General features: G+C 34.9%; 1 protein-coding gene across 1 annotated transcript in view; it reads left to right on the top strand.

Moving 5' to 3' along the window:
- Positions 1-956: 956 nt before the first annotated feature.
- Positions 957-20,958, top strand: part of ABCB5 (ATP binding cassette subfamily B member 5) — a 54,934-nt gene continuing 34,932 nt past the window's right edge. The window contains exons 1-10 of the mRNA XM_058182740.1: positions 957-1,005; positions 2,815-2,899; positions 2,982-3,039; positions 4,395-4,542; positions 6,011-6,077; positions 6,608-6,799; positions 12,564-12,735; positions 16,223-16,347; positions 17,125-17,302; positions 19,866-19,979. Coding sequence (XP_058038723.1) covers positions 957-1,005; positions 2,815-2,899; positions 2,982-3,039; positions 4,395-4,542; positions 6,011-6,077; positions 6,608-6,799; positions 12,564-12,735; positions 16,223-16,347; positions 17,125-17,302; positions 19,866-19,979 — 1,188 coding nt within the window. The remainder of the gene's footprint in view (positions 1,006-2,814; positions 2,900-2,981; positions 3,040-4,394; positions 4,543-6,010; positions 6,078-6,607; positions 6,800-12,563; positions 12,736-16,222; positions 16,348-17,124; positions 17,303-19,865; positions 19,980-20,958) is intronic.

Genomic DNA, 20,958 nt, shown 5'->3' with positions numbered 1-20,958 from the left:
AAGATACAAACTAACCCCTGAACTGGAACAGTACTGGCTGAGACCATGTGCAATAGGGTGCATGGCCATCCGCCATTTAGATTTCAGTTGCATTTTGGCATTAAACATTGAACAGGAAATTGACCGGAAGAGAAGACTAACCTGGAAAGTAGATGGGAAAGTTTAGTAGAATTTCCCAAGATGATGTTTTCTCGTGAGAACTTGGCCTATTTCTTGAATATTTTTTTTAAAAAAATTAAGTGAGCAGTCAATTAAATTATAGAGCTTTTGGGGAAGCAAATTCCTTAGCAAACCATTAGTTTTCAACAAAGAATGTCTTCCTTCCATAGAAACCTAATGTGGATAAGAACAATTAGTAAGAGAACATTCTGCTATCACTTGGAAAAAATCATATCACTGGTTAAGGATTTGGCTATCTTGGATATTGGAAAAAATATTCACAGAGATATTTTGTCTGAAGAATGTTTAGGAGGCTCTCTTCTCTTCACAACAAATTATCTAAATAAATTTATTAACAAGCTAATTAAACAAATGTTTAAATGTTTCCCAAGTCTGATATTCTGAAATCACTGTTGCTTATGGTATCCCTAACTTTATGTTTTTTTAAAAAAGATCACTGTAAATCACAAATTGTCAATATTTTAGGGACTGAGGACAAATAGGGAAAGTTTTGAGGTTTTTCTTTGTTATTTTAATGGAAATGTATATTTCTGGAAGTTTACATTACTTTAAACTCTTTCCACTCTCAAATTGGCAGGAAATTGGCCTATTAATTTCCAGAAATTACAGTCAAAAGGAGCACCAAAGAGAACAGGGTCTTGTAGGCTTGGGAATCTTAAGTTGCCTGTTCATGCTACACAGATGAGGAAATATCTTTTCAAAGTTTAAATAAAATAATCAGATGATGCTTTGCTGAGACAAAAATATGGAGTATTTAGGGCTACATGCAAATCGGAATGGAGTTTGAAGTTTCCTTGTCTCAAGATGAAGAAGACATAAACAGTGGTAAAATGAATTTCTGGAAAACCTTGAGATTATGCTGAAGAATATTTACATTTTAATCGCTATTTTATGACAGGGAAACCTGACAAGCAGTAGTTGAATTAAGTTGATTTCAAAACTTTTGAGTATCTGGATTGTGGGAGGATATTTTCACTAAATTTCAATATTAAGAAAAACAATAAAAGTGTTTGATATGAATTTCAAAATGATCATATTATTTCTGAAATATAATTTCTTTTGATGTAGATTTTGTTTTTGAAACTGATTGGTTCTTCAACTAAAATTGGGCCAGAGAACAAATCAATGAAGGATCATTCTAGAAGTTACACAATGAATGATGTTTCTATACCTGGTAAATCTCATATTTCTAATTATTTATTTATATTCACATATCCTTTTCTAGGCTATACAAAGTAAATATATCATTATATTATAAATGATCATTATTCAAGCAAACTACCATGTCTTTCGGAGTTAGAAATTTCACAAATTACAATGATCTTTCCTATATCTGAAAAAATGGGTTTTTCCCTTTTATAACAGATTACTACAATAGTAAGAATATGTCCATAACTTTGACCTGTAGGATAGGAGTCCTTTGAAATTCACCCTAAGAAACCTTTGATAAGATCTCATATTAGCTCATATCCATTAACATAGAAAATGGAAAAATAATACGTTCCTGGTGGTTAGTAAGGCTCAACAGAGACTTCATTTCCTTAGAGTCCTGCAGAAAAGTCAAGTGCAACAACAGCTGATGACAACTGTCTATTGGTCCATGATAAAAAGTGTCCTCACATACTGTATAACAGTATGGTATGCTGGTTTAACAAACGTGGACAGAAAGGCACTACAGAGAGTGATTAATTCGGCACAAGAAACCATTGGTTGCCCTCTAACACCACTGGATGACATGATCAGGTCTTGCTGTTTCAGAGAGTAAGGAAGATACATAGAGATGATTCACATCCTGGCCAGTGTCTCTTTTCACTTTTGCCATTGGGCAGAAGACACAGAAGTATAGCCAGCCGGACAAATAGGTTTAAAAACAGCTTTTATCCATGGGTTGTCAGACTTCTAAACACAATATAATACCATAAGTAGATTAATATGATGAATTTCACTGGTGCCAGTGTAGTGTGTAATATGTATATACCATGATATAAGTTCATACACCAGAGTAATATACATGTTGCACAGAATCTGACATACATATGGAAACGTATGATTAGTTTTCCCTAACTACTTGTATAAGGATTATTCTTTATATTATTCGTGTTGTCTTATATTCTTGTATGGACTGCACCAGTAAAGGGTAAACCAATCTCACTGTATACATAATGTACAATGACAATAAAGGCTTTGAATGTAAATATTAAAGTTCTGTTTTATATTATGAGGTTTTTAGCCTACACTTTGAGAAATAGAAACATTCAAACATTGTTGAAGTTATTTGAGATTAAAGCATTTTATTTAGTTCTAATAGGCATTCATATACAGTCGTTGTTAAATGAAAAAGTGAGGAATTCTGCCTTTTTGCCTTATATATGAACAATAAAAAGATATTATTTAAAGTTTCATGAGAAAATTTTATAATGATGGATATATTTAATAGAAAAAACCTATTAGTTTTGCTCTGCTAATTACTGCTGTATAACAATCCACTTTAATCCATGTTTAATTTCTTAATGGCATTTACAGGGTTGCTTCATAAGCATGCCAATTCTAGACCTTTACAGTCATTTTGCAGGTTTATTTTTGTATAGGTACATGTATTTGTAGGATGTTAAATGTAATTTGCTTCCCTGTTAGAAATTTCAAGCAATGGCTGTGACAATCCTGCTTTCCAGCTGGATGAAACGTCTACACAAAACGGTGATTTAAAAAATAAGAAAATGTAAGTTTAATTTAAGCACTTGCACATTTAATTTGCTAGGAATTGTTTCAGTTGACTTACTCACCTATTCAAACTTTTTTAGAAAGAACAATGAAACCTCTAAGAAGAAAGAAAAGCACATGGTTGGATTTTTTGAACTGGTTAGTTTGTAATCCTATTAATATGAGTTCTCTTTTATTTATTTATTTTTGAAATAGTGGAGAGATCAGTTTAGAATATGCATTTTTAACCCAGATAGCGCAATTAGTTACTTCATTGTATAATGCTTTGTAAATTTTTAACTGAAATATGTTTTTCTAGCTTGCTTAAAATTTCAGGCTGAGACTGACACTTCAAAACAAAGTAATTAAGCTATGATTTTCTTCTCTAAAATACCTGTGGGTATTTAAGAAGCAGTTCAAGTAAATAAAAATGATACTAAATACAGACATTTTCTTCTGTAACTTGTCTATTTCCGTCTTTTTAATCTAAAGAATCTTTTAAAATGAAATGGGGTGGGGAAGGAAATATGTAGAATATCAAAATTAGGCATCTTCAGAACCAAGTTGCAATGGCAGTTGGTAAATATTGGTAAATATTAACATGGCTCAGTGGCTAAGATGCTGAGCTTGTCGATCAAAAGGCTGCAGTTCAGCTGTTCGAATCCCTAGTGCCAGGTAATGGGGTGAGCTCCCGTTACTTGTCCCAGCTTCTGCCAATCTAGCAGTTCAAAAGCACATAAAAAATGCAAGTAGAAAAATAGGGACCACCTTTGGTGGGAAGTTAACAGTGTTCCATGCGCCTTTGGCATTTAGTCATGCTGGCCACATGACCATGGAGACGTCTTGAGACAGTGCTGGCTCTTCAGCTTTGAAACAGAGATGAGCACCGCCCCCCTAGAGTCGGGAACGACTAGCACATATGTGTGAAGGGAACCTTTACCTTTACCTTTATATACATTAAATCCTCCCGCAAAAATAATGTGTAAATGTTCTGCCTTATTATCATACAAATCTGTTACAAATTATTCAGTTACTGGTTGACAAATATGGAAACAAGACAGCCAGGACCAGAATTTAGCTGAGCTTAGAGGTAAAAGATAAACATTCAAATTGTTTTTGTAATATGGCTTCCAAATTTCCAAGGGCCTCTGTGGCTCAGACTGGTAAGACAGTCTGTTATTAACAGCAGCTGCTTGCAATTACTGCAGGTTCAAGCCCCACCAGGCCCAAGGTTGACTCAGCCTTCCATCCTTTATAAGGTAGGTAAAATGAGGACCCAGATTGTTGGGGGCAATAAGTTGACTTTGTATATAATATACAAATGGATGAAGACTATTGCTTGACATAGTGTAAGCCGCTCTGAGTCTTCGGAGAAGGGCGGGATATAAATGCAAATAAAAAAAAATGCAAGTTGGATTTAGTCAGATAATTGCCATCAATGAGACAATCTTGTCTATAAAGCTATATGGAACCTTCCATCACAATTTTATTTAAATTTTTCTGTATCCATTTAGTTTAGTTTTGCAGATGCTCTAGATACTATTTTAATAATTGTGGGATCCATCGCAGCTCTTGCAACAGGAGCTGGACAACCAATTATCATCGTTATCTTTGGCCAGATGACAAACAGCTTTGTGGGAACTAGTTTTAATGAATCTACAGGTAAGCGATAATATATTGAATTACAGTATAGCACCAAACCAGCCAACTGTAGCTTATTAAATGCTTAGTGTAGGATGTGAATCCATTGACAGAGAAGTAAGCTGGGAAAAGAAGATTCTGAAGACTAATGAAAAATTGTTGAAATGTAGCAAGAAAAACATTGCCCCACATATTCAGAATTTAATATAAGAAATTAGTCTTTGACTAATTATATACCTAAAATCATTTTTGACTCTTAGGGATCACATAGATAGATATTTCTTTATGATTATCTGTCCCTAACCTCTTATTCCATGTCCCCCGATGGTACACTCTTTGCCACTATAACTGAATTATAATGATAGTATATCCACTCTGATAGATAACCATATCTAGTTGACTTTAGCTGATCACAGAAAAGCCTGATAGAGTTCAACCAAGTTGGGATAAGAAATCATTATTAAATTTGAAAGCTGTGTGCCAGATGGGAAAAAGCATTCTAAATGAAAGCAATGTCTTTTGTCCTTTGTCTTTTTTCCAAAACAAAGAAAAAATTCTGATGTGGATATATCAATATAATGATAAAGAATCTGGGATTTTTGTTATTGTGCACGACAGTTAATTTTCAGTCTGATATTGCTTGATTTTGGGATCAGATCTAGAAAGTACAATTTATCTTTAAGAAGTAAATATATTTTTCTTGGATATAGGACTTTGGACTATATGCTTGTGAAGATTCTCAATCATGCAGGTCATAGTTGTTTTAAATGTACTTTTTTTTTCTTCAAAAGGCAACTGGACTGCTTTGTTTGTTTTTTCCTTGAGGAAAAACAATAAAACATTTTGCTGCTCATCTAAGAAGCTTCATCAGTTCTGATTGCTGGGGGATGGAAGGATAGATTTTGAGAGGAGGGGAGGGGAATGGAAGGAATGTATTTCTTTGCAGGCAAATGGTTGTTAGTATTTTAAAAGAGGGGTAAAATAATCCATCTATGCTGGAATTGAATACCTCTCCTGCTGCAGAAGGGGAGGAATAAGACACCACCTATCTCCAATTTAACAACCAGCCCTTGCAGCATTCCAAGAAGATTCCACAACCAATTGCACCCTGATTCAGGTATTGCTGAAGGCATAGATAAACCCTCAAGTGATCTCAACAGGTCTCAGAGACTGTTAATGACCAGATAACTGCAAAGAAATACAATCCTTCCATCCCCCACCCCATCCTATGAGAACCTATCCTTGCACCCCCACCCCCACCATCTAGTCTCACGTGTCACCTCCCCATTTAACAGAACTGATGAAGCTTCTTGGATAAGAAGTGAAACATTTTCTTCTTCCTCAAGGAAAAGAACAATCCAGTTGCCTTTTGAAGGAAAAAAAAGCACCTTTGAGACTTTAGACTACGTAAAAAATAATTGGACTGTATTGCTGTTTAATATCTATAAATTATCTTCTGATACTACTGTTGTTATAATCTTCCTTATAGGAAGTGGAGAAATGAATAATTCAGCATGTCCTCAGGCTGCTTCAGATATAGAAAACCAAATGGCCTCGTATGTACCTATACAGCTTTGTTCCTCTTCCAATTTGTAACTGACAAATTGTAACTTATATTTGATTTTATGGTTAACTTATCTGATATTGAATTACATTAAATTTACTGTTCTATTATAAATATAATGAGCGTGGTGGTGCAGTGGTTAGGATGCAGTACTGCAGACTACTTCTGCTGCTTGCCAGCTGCCTGCAGTTTGGCATTTTGATTCTCAGCGGCTCTAGCCTTCCATCTGACGTAAAATGAGGATCCAGATTGTTGGGGCAATATGCTGTCTCTGTAAACCACTTAGAAAAGACTGTAAAGCATTATGAAACAGTATATAAATCTAAGTGCTAGTGCTATCAAGCAATTTAATATTGTTTTGTTATATAATGTTTGATTTTATATTCATTATCAAAATCAGTTTCTTTTTCCCCTTCTTTGTCCACAAGAATATACTTTACATTTTTAAATTGGGAACTATTTTGGGGGCTGAAAAAGTAGAAATGCATCAACAAATATATTGACTCTTCATTTCTTCCCCAGACATGCGTACTACTTCGTTGGAATTGGCTTTGCTGTACTGCTCTGTAGTTCTGTTGAAATCTGGACCTTTGTGACTGCCTCTGCAAGACAAACATCAAGGATACGTGACAAATTCTTTTTTGCTGTTCTTCACCAAGAAATGGCCTGGTTTGATACCACACCAATTGGAACATTGAATACAAGACTGACAGAGTAAGGAGGATTTTTTAAAAAATATGAAATTTGGGGAAGACAGTCACTGCCATGGACCAAAAGAGGACCAATTTCCATGGTTGCTTTACTTGTATTTCTATATCATCAATTAGCCATATTTACTTATTTGTTTTTAAATGTTTTCCAGCCTTAGAAAAGAATTTTCAGAGGGCTGTTTATAATAGAACTTGTAATCCTGAAATTACAATTTAAAAATATTTATATGAATTAAAAATAGATAACATAATATCAAAATACATATTAGCCCTAGTATTACCAGATATATGAACAGGTAAAGGAATACATGGATAATTTGAAAGATGGATAAATGGGGAGAAAAAGAGGACACCCTATTTAGTATTTCTATTTACCGTTTTTCTCCCAAAATAAGACAATCCCTGATAATAAGCCCAATCAGGCTTTTGAGTACATGGCAATAAGGTCAAGCGCTTATTTCAGGGTTCAAAAAAATATAAGACACGGTCTTATTTTTGGGGAAACACGGTATATTCATTGAAGAAGAAAGAATTACAAGTGAATAAGCAGACAGAAGATGGGGAATATACATCGAGAGGAATGTGCTAGGTCTGGATATTTGTCTAGTACTCTTCAGGCTCTTAGTTCAACCCAGGGCACAAAAGCCTTTAGTGGGTAACTGCTTAAGGTTTTATCAAATTCAGACAGCAGCACAAGTCAGCTGGAGGTTGACTTAATCAACTAATTAAGATCACAGAATGGAGATGGTTAACTTGAGGTAAGCATTTGTTAGTAAATACTATGCTGTGTGAAGAAAAGCTATTCAGGAAGACTTACCTTTGCTGGACATCTGATAACTCTAATTAGAGCTAGATTCTAGATTAAAGCTCTATAGCAAATTAAAAATTAAAATATTAATAAAACAATAATCACTGATAGAACAAAAAGCATTTTCCCTGACAATGGAGGGACAATAAAGTATAAGTCTGCTCAATCTCACAAAGAAGGGATTTTCAGGGTTGGAAGGCCACCACCAAGAAAGAGCTGTTAGATAGAATAAGAATAACCACCAGAGAGGCATGGCGATCAGACAATGCGAACCCTGGGAGCTCCGGGAAGAGTGTTGAAATTCCGGTCGATTTGGGGATCCTCAATGGACCATAGCTGTCTGGAGGGACAGCGAAGAAAGAAGGCACTGGCCGGCGCGAACAGGGAAGTTGCAAATTTCCTGCAGCATCGGCACCCAGCCTTTGACCCAATGACAAGAAAAGGCAGCCATTAGGAGCTGCCAAAGTTGGGATGGCCACGCAAGAAGATTGAGCAGGAGTGGAGATCAGAACAGAATATTGTTACCGAGCGAGCAATTGGCCAACTCACAAGTAAGAAGAAGAAAACTTTTAAAGCTCAAAAGATTTTCCAGCTTGAAGTTAGTGGCTAATTGGCACGTTGAAACTCAAAGTGAGAGGAAATAAACAGCAAAGAGGATCTATTAGACAAAAACCCTAAAAGATATAATGTTCCACCTGAATTTAAAATTGGTTTTGGAAGAAAATATAAATATTAAAAGGAAAAGGAAACTGAGAGAAAGCATCTTTTGCTAACAAAAGCATTAAATAGAGGAAGACCAAGGAATTGTTTTTGTGGATTAACGAGTGACATTTTGTTGCTGGGAGTTGAGGATTGGAGAGAAATATCGCTGGAGAGGAAAAAAAGTAACATTGCATTGTTTAGGCTACCAAGAGAAAGAGAAACACCGAAGGAGTAGTTGTTTAAACAGCTGTGGCATAGCTTCAAAAGACTGGAAAGATCAAGATTGAAACTAGGACGACCTAGAAAAAAACCCATCTGAACTGGCTTGCATTTGGAAATAGAAAAAAAAAAGGGGGGGGGAGAGACAATATTTGGACTATACATAAGTTAAAACAAATAAATTAAAAAAGCCTTTCTCTTTGTATTAAAAATATGGAGAATTGGGAGGATGAATATGAGGAACTATGGGAGATGCTTCAAATGGTGTGAGAATCCTTTAAAGGAAATAAACAAGCAGAGCTGTGGCTTAAAATTAAAAAAAGACATTATGAAGAAATAATGAGGAAACAAGAGGAACAAAAATGTAATGTTGAAAAAGGAATGAGTGAGGATAACAAATACAGATTATCATATTGGGATTGATAGTGAAAGAATAGAAATGGAGAGGGGGAAGGATACTTTAAAAAAGAAAGGGAAAAAAAGAAGAAAAGATTGAGGGGAAAATTAAAAGAGTGAAAAAATAGATGATTACACTGGGATTAGCAGTGACAGAATAAAGAGAAGAGGAGGAAATTGAGAAAAATTGAGAGGGAAAATTAAGAGTAAAAGCTAGAGAAAAGAGGTGGAAAAGAAGATACAAGAAAGAGAGAAAGAGGAGATAAAAGAACTGGAGAAAAGGAGCAAAATATTAAAAGTTGGGATTTTGGAGAGACTGAAAGAAAATGGTTGAAAGGAGAAGAAAAATAAATAGTAGAAAAGAAATTAAAATAGTGGTAGAAATTTTTAGGAATGATGGAAATTACAAAAAATATATAGATTATTGTAAAATGGTAGTAAAAAAGGTTGAAAGGAAGTGAATGAAGGGAGTAAAAAAGAAGGAATACATTGTTTAATGTAAAATGGAGAAGTAAATGAAACGTGGAAGATATAATGGGACATATGATTTCTTTTTCTTTTTGTGTCTGAGAATGCATGGAATAAGAGAGAATTATAATTGATGGTAAGGAAATAAATTTTAAATATATAACAGAATGGAAAAATTAAGATATAAAAAAAAAGGTAAAAAAGAAGAAGTACATTTTTAAAAAAAATAATAGTAATAAATACTCCAGCAAATGAATGTGAAAGATAGTATGGTTTATAAGTCTAAAGAATAGAAATTAAGATGTAAAAGGAAATAAAATTGAAATGTTAGTAAATGATGTACACTATTGGAAGAGAAGAATAATTCTTGAATTGTGAACAAAAACTCTAAGAAAATAAGAGGTGGAAGGTTGTTTTAATTGATTTTAAAATACAAATGGAATAAGATGAAGATAATGTTAATAACTAAAATATTATGAGGGGAGGTTTGAGAAATATAATCAATAAATGAGAAAATTGGGGTTGCCTGGACACCAAAAATATTGAAATAAAAATAAATACAGCAATGGAGAGAGATAAGAAGAAGGAGAGAGATGGAAAGGGAGAAGGCGGGAAGGAGAAGGAAGAAAGGGAAGAGGAGAGGAGGAAAAGTAGGGGAAATAAGAGTAGGAGAGAAGGTTAGATAGGGAGGAAGTAGGGAGGAGGGGGAGAAAGGAAGGGGAAGTAGAGAAGGAGTAGGGAGAGAAGAAAGTAGGGAGGATGAAAGGGAGGAAGAGGAGTGAGAAAGAGAAGAAAGGATTGCTCTGAAAAAGAAAAGATGAAATGGAAGAAAGGCAACTCTAAATATATTTCAATATATTAGGATAAAAATTGAAACAGTTAAAAAAAAGAATGAAAGAGAATGAATACTAATAAAAATGGAAAAATTAGAACTTGAGGGCAAAAGAAGATGTGTCTTAGTAAAATGAACAAGGAAATATTAGGATATGAATAAAAATTCTGAAAAAAGAATATTCTGGCAAAAATTGTAATGAAGTAAAATATATTTGAATATATTGAATTGTATAAGATATGACATGGCCAATATTCTTTTCATGAACCATGTATGTATGTAGGGGGGAAATTAAAAAATCAATAAAAACTTGTTTTTTTAAAAAAAGATAGAATAACCACCTCTGCTTAAAAAGCCATGTTTTTCTCTTTCTTTCTATCAATCTGGTATTGCTGTTTATGTGGCACAATTTTCCAAAAGTCAGAATCCTACCTGATGGCTATTAGGAATTTATTATTATTATTATTATTAGGAAGCAATAATAACTGTATGAGTTCATAATTGCTCAGTGGAGTTTCATAATTATTAGTTTATACTTCACCAGATAAATCATGATCTCTGCTCAGCATTTTATCCCAAAGTTATTAACATGAATTAAGATAAAACAATAATTATTGAATGCTTCTGAATATTGTCCTCTATTGAAATCAGACTTACAAAATAGGTTGAGCAAAACTATAGTCTGTCAAACGTTCAATATTTAGCATTATTTTAAAATGTTCAGCTTCCCTTCAAAGTATTTTATTCCTTTAATGAATTGTTCCATTAATTGCAAATGAGAGCGTACCCTTGTGTATAGCGGAATGTTAGAGGGATTTGCTCTCTCTCTTTTATTTTTATTTTTTTATTTATTTTTGTCACAATATACACAAGCATCACACAAAATGATTATATAGTATATAAACATATATATGAGGAAATATAAGGAAGTATAAGCATATATATATAAGAAAAAAAACAATATACAGGAACGGTAGGCACGTTTGTGCTCTTATGCACACCCCTTATAGTCCTCTTACAAATGGGATGAGGTCAATAGTAGATAGTTTTTGGTTAAAGCTTTTGGGATTAGGTCAGGTAATGTGTTCCAAGCACTGATAACTCTGTTACAGAAGTCATATTTTTTGCAATCTAGATTGAAGCGGTTAACATTAAGTTTAAATCTATTGGTTGCTCTTGTATTATTGCAGTTAAAGCTGAAGTAGTCTTTAACAGGAAGGATATTACAATAGATGGTTCTATGAGTTAAACTTAGGTCTTGTCGAAGGCGGCGGAGTTCTAAGTTTTCTAAACCTAGGATTTCAAGTCTGGTGGGATAAGATATTTTGTTATTTTTAGAGGAGTGGAGAACTCTTCTTGTAAAATATTTCTGGACACGTTCAATTTGTATTGATGTCAGAAATGTGGTATGGGTTCCAGACAGGTGAGCTGTATTCAAGAATTGGCCTAGCAAATGTTTTATATGATCTGGTTAGTAGTGTAGTGTTTTTGGAAAAGAAAGATTAGGTTTACAACTCTTAGAGCCTTTTTTGCTATGTAGTTGCAGTGGGCTTTGGCACTTAGATCATTTGATATGAAAACTCTGAGGTCTTTAACAGGATGGGGGTCATCTGTAAGGTAATGTCCATTAAGCATGTACTTAGTGTTTAGGTTCTTTTTTCCAATATGTAAGACTGAGCATTTGCTGGTTGAGATTTGGAGTTGCCAAGTTTTAGACCAAGTGGTTAGAAGATCAAGATCTTTTTGAATGGTAGATGTATTGTCGGTAGTGTTAAATAGTTTGACATCGTCAGCAAAGAGAACACAATTACTTGAGATATGGTCACAAAGATCATTTATGTATAGTATGAAGAGTGTTGGTCCAAGAACGCTACCTTGAGGAACGCCACTCTTGACAGGAACAGGATTTGATAGACTCTCTCTCTCTCTCTCTCTTTCTCTCTCTCTCTCCCTTCTCCCTCCCCCCTCCCTCTCCCCCCTCTCCGTAGCTTTTGTAGAATGGGGAATGTTTCCACTTATTTCTGAATGCTATAATAAAAATAGTAACTGTATTAGGGTGCAAATTTAATTCTGGACAATTTTTCAACCTTGGAATCTGCTGCAATTATTCCCTGAGTATATTTAGCAAGGCAAATTTTGTTTGACTTGCATTCCAAAAAACAAATTTCTCAAACTAGGTTTCTGGAACTGCTAATTATATACAATGGATATTCAACTGTCATCTGAAATATCTCATAAAAATGTAAACTGTTACATTTGACTTTTACATTTGACTTTGATTTTTTAAAAATATGTGAATAAAGGTAATTGACTGTAACTTTTCATCCTCCATTTACATTGCAGGGATATTAACACAATTCACAAAGGCATCGGAGACAAGATTGCTATAATAATCCAAGATTTTTCAACATTTCTGACGGGAGTTATAATAGGATTTGCATATGGATGGAAACTGACCCTGGTGATATTGTCTGTTACTCCTCTTGTTGCTGTTTCTGGGGGCTTATGGTCATATGTAAGTTTCTGGGAGTATACATATTAACATAACAGAGCTGCACAATTCTTTAGGAAATTCACTACTGCAAATTTTCAAATGAACAATACCATCCTATACTGAAACATTTCTAGTGAAACAAAACCTACAACCCTTCAGAACAATTTATTTTACTGTCAGATAGTTTCTGCCAACAAAATTCCCCCTCTATCCAATATTCAATGAGCTTTTGTGGTGGTGCAATGGTTAGAAAGCAATATTGTAGACTAATTCTGCCAAATGCCAGCAATACGACTCCCATCAGACCAAGGTTGACTCAGCCTTCCATCCTTCTGAGGTGGGTAAAATGAGGACCAGATTGTTGGGGGCAATATGCTGCCTTTGTAAGCCACTTTGTAAGCTATTGCTATTGTTATTTAGTTCCATAGGATTTGAGCCTATTGGCTCTTATTTTAGACCATGGAGACAATATTGTTTTCTTTTTTGTTAAAAAAAAAAGATTTACAAATGAAAATATATATGAAAAGGAAAAAAAGTGGATATAAATACTATCATGCATGAAAGTTTATTTGAATTTCAAACTGTTTCTAAAATAGCCTTCTTTAAAATTGTCTACCATTTTGCTTTAAAAGAAATACAATAATTTTCCTATATATATTAAAAAAGCAGTCTTGCAATAGTTCCAGAGGAGACAATAACACTGTGACACTCTATGCAAGAGTTTAGATTAGTTAAACAAAACTATTTAACAATTTCCCAATATCAATAAAGATACAGAATCCATATGCACAGTTAAACTGTAGGAGAGAAGAAAAAAAGTTTAAGAGCTCAAAGATAAACAGCCGTGTCTTAATAGTTTCACCAAATGCTAATGAGGTTAGGCTGTTTTGGTATCAAGGGAAATTCTGTTCCCAGGAGGAAACCAAGGTTAGGAAGGCTGGACCTTGAGAACTCCGTAAACAATATTTCCTAAAGTAAGGTCATGAAGGGAGAACTCTCTTGCAGATCTTAGAAAAGGGTTTCCCAACCTTGGCAACTTTTAGATCAGTGGATTTCATCTCCCAGAATTCTTAGCATATAAAATATTTGCTAGACCAATTCTAGTATACAGCTCACCTGTTTAGAACCCTCACCACATATCTGACATCAATACAATTGAACGTGTCCAGAAATATTTTACAAGAAGAGTTCTCCATTCCTCTGAAAACAACAAAATATCTTATCCCATCAGACTTGAAATCCTAGGCTTAGAAAACTTGGAACTCCGTCACCTTCGACAAGACCTAAGTTTAACTCATAGAATCATCTATTGTAATGTCCTTCCTGTCAAAGACTACTTCAGCTTTAACTGCAATAATACAAGAGCAACCAATAGATTTAAACTTAATGTCAACCACTTTAATCTAGATTGCAGAAAATATGACTTCTGTAACAGAATCATCAGTGCTTGGAATACTTTACCTGACTCTGTGGTCTCTTCCCATAATCCTAAAAGCTTTAACCAAAAACTTTCTACTATTGACCTCACCCCATTCCTAAGAGGACCATAAGGGGCGTGCATAAGCGCACAAACGTGCCTACCGTTCCTGTCCTATTGTTTTTGTTTTTTCTTTATATATATATATATATTTTTATATATATATATATATATTTATATATATATATATATATATTTTCTGAGGTTTTCACGGTGTTTGTATATAGGTCTTTGGTTGTTCGGGTTTCTCCGTGTAAAATTGGAAGTGTCTTGGCGGCGTTTGACGAAGTCTCATTCGTCATCTTCAGGCTTCAGCTTCGTGCTTCGTGCACATTGCTCCCAGAAGCACGAGCTGAAGCCTGAAGATGACGAATGAGACTTCGCCGCCAAGACACTTCCAATTTTATATATATATATATACTTATACCTCCTAATATTTACTCACATATATGTTTATATACTATATAATCTTTTTGTATTATACTTACATATATTGTTGTGACAAAAATAAATAAATAAATAAATAAATAAATAAATAAATAAATAACTTGAAATCTTAAAGTCGCCAAGGTAACCCAGTCTTAAAGGATAGGACTTGAGTGGTCCTATAGATATCAAGATTCAAACAAAGAAGGGTTTTAAATATGATAACAGTATTCTAAATTGCACTCAGAAACATAGTGGTAGCTGGGGCAGCCTTCAAAGCAGACATATTCCATTGGCAAATTATCCTCCTCCCATAGTTGCTCATAGCATTGTGTTCTGAATCAGCTTTAATTTCTTTGTACAATGCTACAACTTAAAACAAAAAAAAAAGAGATAAAGCTAAAATCAGCTTTAGCAAGAGAGCCTTTATGAAATGGATGGCTTATAAATTTTATATATATTTACGTTCAGAAGTAAAACATATAAACATTTATTTATTTATTTATTTATTATTTAAATTTTTATACCGCCCTTCTCCGAGGACTTAGGGCGGTGTACAGCATAAATACAACATAGATATCGAAAGATTTTAAAATACAATATTTAATTAAAAATCTAATTCCATAAGTTGCATATTAAAATTGTTGAATAAAAAGTGATAAATAAGTTAAAACCCCTTTAAAAACCCCTAAAAACCCTCAATATTAAAATTAATCATTAGGCCAGCCCCGCTTGATGAAAGAAAAAGGTTTTGAGCTCTCGCTTAAAGGTTCGAAGATCAGGGAGAAGACGAAGTCCCACAGGTAGATCATTCCATAGGGCCGGAGCCCTCACAGAGAATGCTTTTCCTCTGAGGGCTGCCAGCCGACATTGGTTGGCCGACAGCACCCTAAGGAGGCCCTTTCTATGAGAGCGCACTGGTCGATGGGAGGTAACTGACGGCAGCAGGCGGTCCCGTAGATATCCCGGTCCCATGCCATGAAGCACTTTAAAGGTGATAACTAGAACCTTGAATCGCACCCGGAAGACCACCAGTAATCAGTGCAGCCTGCGCAGGAGAGGTGTTACATGGGAGCTGCGAGACGCTCCCTCAATCCCCCGCGCGGCCGCATTCTGTACCAGTTGGAGGCTCCTGGTGCTCTTCAAGGGGAGCCCCATGTAGAGAGCATTGCAGTAATCCAGACGGGAAGTAACGAGGGCATGAGTGACTGTGCATAATGAGTCCCGATCCAGGAAAGGGCACAATTGGCGAATCTGGCGAACCTGATAAAAAGCTCCCCTGGCGACGGCCGTCAAATTGTCTTCTAGAGACAGCCGTACATCCAGGAGAACGCCTAAACACTCTTCTGTTTTTCTGTTAGATAAAATCAGTTGCTCCAGTCTGATGCTCTTCAGATGTCTTTCCAACAGTAATGACCAGTGCTCATCCTGCTTAAGGAAGAACGACATATCTGGAGGGAATAGACAGGAAAAGCTATGTAAAATGATTATACTATTGTAATCATGAATAGAATAGAATAGAATAGAATAGAATAGAATAGAATAGAATAGAATAGAATAGAATAGAATTCTAGACATTGAGTTCAATTATTTTTCTTGAACCAGATACTATCAATATTGACTGCAAAGGAGCTATTGGCTTATGCCAAGGCAGGGTCTGTGGCAGAAGAAATTTTGACAGCCATCAGGACAGTTATAGCTTTTAATGGACAGAAGAAAGCTATAGCAAGGTAAGGTGACATTTACATATTCATGGGACAGTGCCTTAGCCAAGATACCAATCAGTTTATCTGAGATTCATTTTTATGTTAATGTTACCCTGTGTTAAATAGTAGTGCTTCTGCAATCTTCCCAGATCTTTATGAGTTAGAACAGGATCAAAGGATCAAAAAAGCTGCTTTAATCCTTCTATAAATAATTATTCCCTGGACATGCAATTTTGTGTGTCATGAGAAATTATATAGCTTAGATTTTTCCCCCCTCTCTATTTCCAAAAGCCAAAGGGAAGCAAAAGAGATCAAAACAAAAGCAATGTTCCAATGTAGTATACAAATGTACTTAACCTACTTAGATTAATGTAGTCAATAGTTCTCAGAGTCAGGATGGCAATTGGATTATGAAAAATATGTGTCCCCTCGTTTATACAGTTAATGAATAAAACAATCTCCTAGTGTTTAAATTACCGTGCAAGATAAAGATTTTCAAGAAAATTCTGGAGATTAAATGCATTCACGTAACATTAATGTTCATAATGTGTTCTGGCTTGTTCCTGTAATTTGTACCAAATTTCAACCAATGTATAACACCAATTTCTTCAATGGAACTTCACTGGATAAAATGTCCCTGCTTTTCTCAGGGAAATGTATTATAAAAAGAGAGATCCAAGGAAACGGCAGTGAGATTTCAACAACCCCAGAAAGTGAATATTTTTAAGGTATAAATGGTTGCTTATAGGAAATATGTATCATAAATCTGTCCTAATTCTAACATGCTGGATCTGTTATCAGATATGATAAAAACCTAGAAGAAGCTCAGTCTATTGGAACAAAAAAGACTATCACCACCAATATTTCAACTGGTGTATCTCAGTTTTTGATCTATGGATGCTATGCCCTTGCTTTCTGGTATGGAACCAAGCTCACAGTAGATGAAAAGGATACTTATGATATTGGAACAGTATTAATTGTAAGTGTACATTTTCTATTTAACTTTAATGTTTAAAATAACTATATATCTAACAAATCTATTAGCTAAATGTAATAAATCTAACATCTAATAAATCAGAAGGTTCCTTCAGGACTTGTTGGCTCAAGGAAAAGAAAATTATTGTCAGATGATTTTAATAAAATTATTCTAATAAAATCAGATAAACACCTGTCTTGGGACCCTGGGTATAGCTAAAATGCATAAGGCAAGGATGCAAAAAAATTTCTCAAAGAATGTTATGCAACATGTCTTGCAAGTCAGACTATTTCCAAGCCAAATTCCCCAATAACCAGCGAGGGTGAGGAAATAGCGACCTGCACCAAGAAAGCCGAACCGACACAAACAAGCAACTGACTTACCTCCAAATCCTAGGCTGCAGTTGTCAAGCAGTTCCCCCGCTGAAGTCATCGAGGAGACTCCAGAAGTTCCGGAGATTCCCATGCAGAGTCAGCCAATTGAAACTGTGGGTCTACACAGATCTGGGAGCATTTGGAGATGCCCAGCATATCTGGCTGATTACACATGCGCCATCCAGGAGGGGAAGAGTCTTACGTACGGTCGTGGAATACAACCACAAAGCGCAACTGATTGGTCCACTTGCCGGCAACCGGCTGGCAAGAAGTCGGCACTCCCTGATTAGCTAAGTAGCTGACAGCTTTCATATAAAAGAGCTGTCAATATGGAGAAAGCCGCTCGCTCACCCCTGTTGTTAGCTCATGGAGCGAGACACCATCAGAATTTATTGTTAGCAAGAAATGAGCTGTTAACTCTTACACTGCCTCGCCTCCATCATTGCCCACCTTGTTCTGGGAATAGAACAAAGAACACCTTCCTCAAAACATAGTGGATGAAGTCAGACCCAAAGTATATCTGAATTCATTCTGTTGGCATTAAAAGTAGTCGAATATTGATTAAATCTATGTATAGACATACAGATCAGTGGTGGGTTGCTCCCGGTTCTATAGAACTGGTAGTAAAACCGGTGGGAGGCTCTGCCCACCTGCCGCAATGTTATCATAGTAAAGGTAAGTAGAACCCACCCCTGATACAGATATATAAAATAGTGGCCAAAATTGTGGAAACTTTTTGAGAAAAATTTATTTTCTAAAACTAGCTAATTTTACCACATTTTTTGGAATAGTGGCATAAAATTATATATCAATGGAAAGATAATTTAATCAAGAATGTAATGCAATAACTTTTATGAAGGATTTGCTATTAGAATAGCAGTTATAGTATAAAGAAGATAAGTGAAACACGTAGAAAAAACGAGATACCCAAAAATTATCACATCAGTTAATATTTAGTTGTGTAATCTTTAGCATGAATTACAGCCTTGCAATGTCTTCCCATGGAATGAACCAAGTCTTTTAGTTCTGCAGCTGTTATAATGTGAAACAAAGATTGAATGATTGCTTTTCTTAACTGGCTTTTATTGCTTGGTTGTTTCTGACTAACAAGTTTCTTTAGTCAGCGCCATAGATTTTCAATTGGGTTAAGATCTGGGCTATGATTATCTTGAAACTCCCCCCCCCAAAAAAAAATGGTGTTATTAGCCATCAAACCTTAAAAATCCACTTTCCCAAAAGGTTTCCTCAATTTTGGCCACTACTGTAGACAATCCTATACTCAAGTACCAATTAAAGCCAATTAATGTTAGGTTGCCAAATGATCTCTGACAGTGGCGAGATTTAAACCATTCACAACTTTCCATAGCTGCTAGAATTTACACCATTTACTTCGGTTTCTAAATAAGAGGCCATTATTTCACTTCTAATCTATTGATCATAGTAAACCAGTTAATGAAAATTTACATACAGATGTTATTAAGGATTTGGGACACCGAGGATCCACCACTTGACACTAAAAGTGCTGTCAGAAGTATCTGAAGAGATCAAAAAAGACTCTGCAACCAAGCCCCACATTTTTGCACTTGTATCATATGCACGTGAAAATGAATGGGTTATTACAGACATACAGTACACACAAAGAGAAATACAGTATAATATATATATATATTGATTACTATCTAATTCTGCACTTACTGACCCACAAATTGTTATCTGGAGTATTCGGTTGCTTTTATTTTCCAAGCTAAATATTAGTAATAATCTCCAGAGATGCCAATTGTTAAAGGAATTCATTGTAGAGCATATAAACATGATTATTTGCAGCATATACTCAGCAAGATTATCTGTGCTGGAAATCATATTACTAATCTTAAATTATTCTTGTTGGAAAAATTACCTTTGAATTAAGGTAACATTCATCAAAACAGATAAATAAAACATTGGTGCTGCCTGATTATATGAAATAATCATATGATGAAATGTTCTTATTTTAAAACTATTTTTAAATCAAGCTATGAGTACTATAATAATATTCTGGATATGGAAACTATGCAGCTCCAGAGTTGCTACACTATAATTCTGGGCACCCTATACCCTCATATTGGCTGTTATTACTCCACTGGTTTATTAATTAAATCCACTTGTATTAATTGAGCACTTGTATTAACTATTTTACCTCTTTTACTTGACAGGTTTTCTTTTCTGTGCTTATTGGTGCATTTGCCCTTGGACAGGCTTCTCCCAAACTGGAGAATGTGGCCAATGCTCGTGGAGCAGCCTACCAAGTCTTTAAAATTATCAGAAAGGTATCTATGGGCTATGATATATAGTTATACTTATGGATATTTGAGCACTTCATTTCTGTATTTCTTTGCATTTTCTTAAATAAGAGAAATAACGCTATGGCATATTCACTTGAAGGAACAGAGGAATTTTCTTTGGAAAGAAAAGACTTTGGCAATACTGGTATGAGAATGATTTCAGAGGTTAAACCTAGATCTCCACTGCCTTTTTTAGCACATTCACATGAATAAAATGAGAATATAGCTTGTGAACTATTTCAGCATTGCAAATAGAGGATGAACTGAACTGAAAAGATTTTTTTCTTATTCAGCAATATTCTATTTGATTTCCTTTATTTACTATTCTAACTTCAAAATGTCAAATTTTCCATTTGGTAGTTATGAATGAAAGTATATGAACAGAAGGTGAGAACAGAATTGTTTCCTATCCTTGTTTCAACCCTTGGTTAAGTCTTAGAACACTTAATTTGTTGGTTTTTGATATAGTGGAATTACTGGCAGACCCTTCTAGGGGGAGTAAAGAGTTGGTTAGAGGGAGTAAATGTCTGAGGTCAACCCTTAGATCTAGAGTTGCCATTTCCCAATGGAAGACAGACAATCAGGTAAGATTCTTGTAAACAGGTGTTCAGCAATAAAATATCTACTTGGATCTATTCACAAGTTTTTGCTTGCACATGACAATTATATGAATATAACAGGAACCACAAATGACATTCCTAATTCAATTAGGAATTCAGCAGTCCTATGCTTCTCTGAAACCTGGTTAAATGAATCAATTGAAAATAGCAGCCTGAACATTCCAGGATTTCAAATTGAACGATCAGACAGAATTCCAGAAACATCTGGTAAAAAGAAAGGAGGAGGCTTATGCCTATATATTAATTCAACCTGGTGTCAAGATTTTAACATAATTTACAAATTCTGTGACAACAATTTAGAGACTCTAATTATCAACTGCAAACCTTACTATTCGCCTCGTGAA

The sequence above is a fragment of the Ahaetulla prasina genome, chromosome 4, assembly GCF_028640845.1.
Source record: "Ahaetulla prasina isolate Xishuangbanna chromosome 4, ASM2864084v1, whole genome shotgun sequence".
Lineage (NCBI taxonomy): Eukaryota > Metazoa > Chordata > Lepidosauria > Squamata > Colubridae > Ahaetulla > Ahaetulla prasina.
This window is presented reverse-complemented; position numbering and strand designations above follow the sequence as displayed.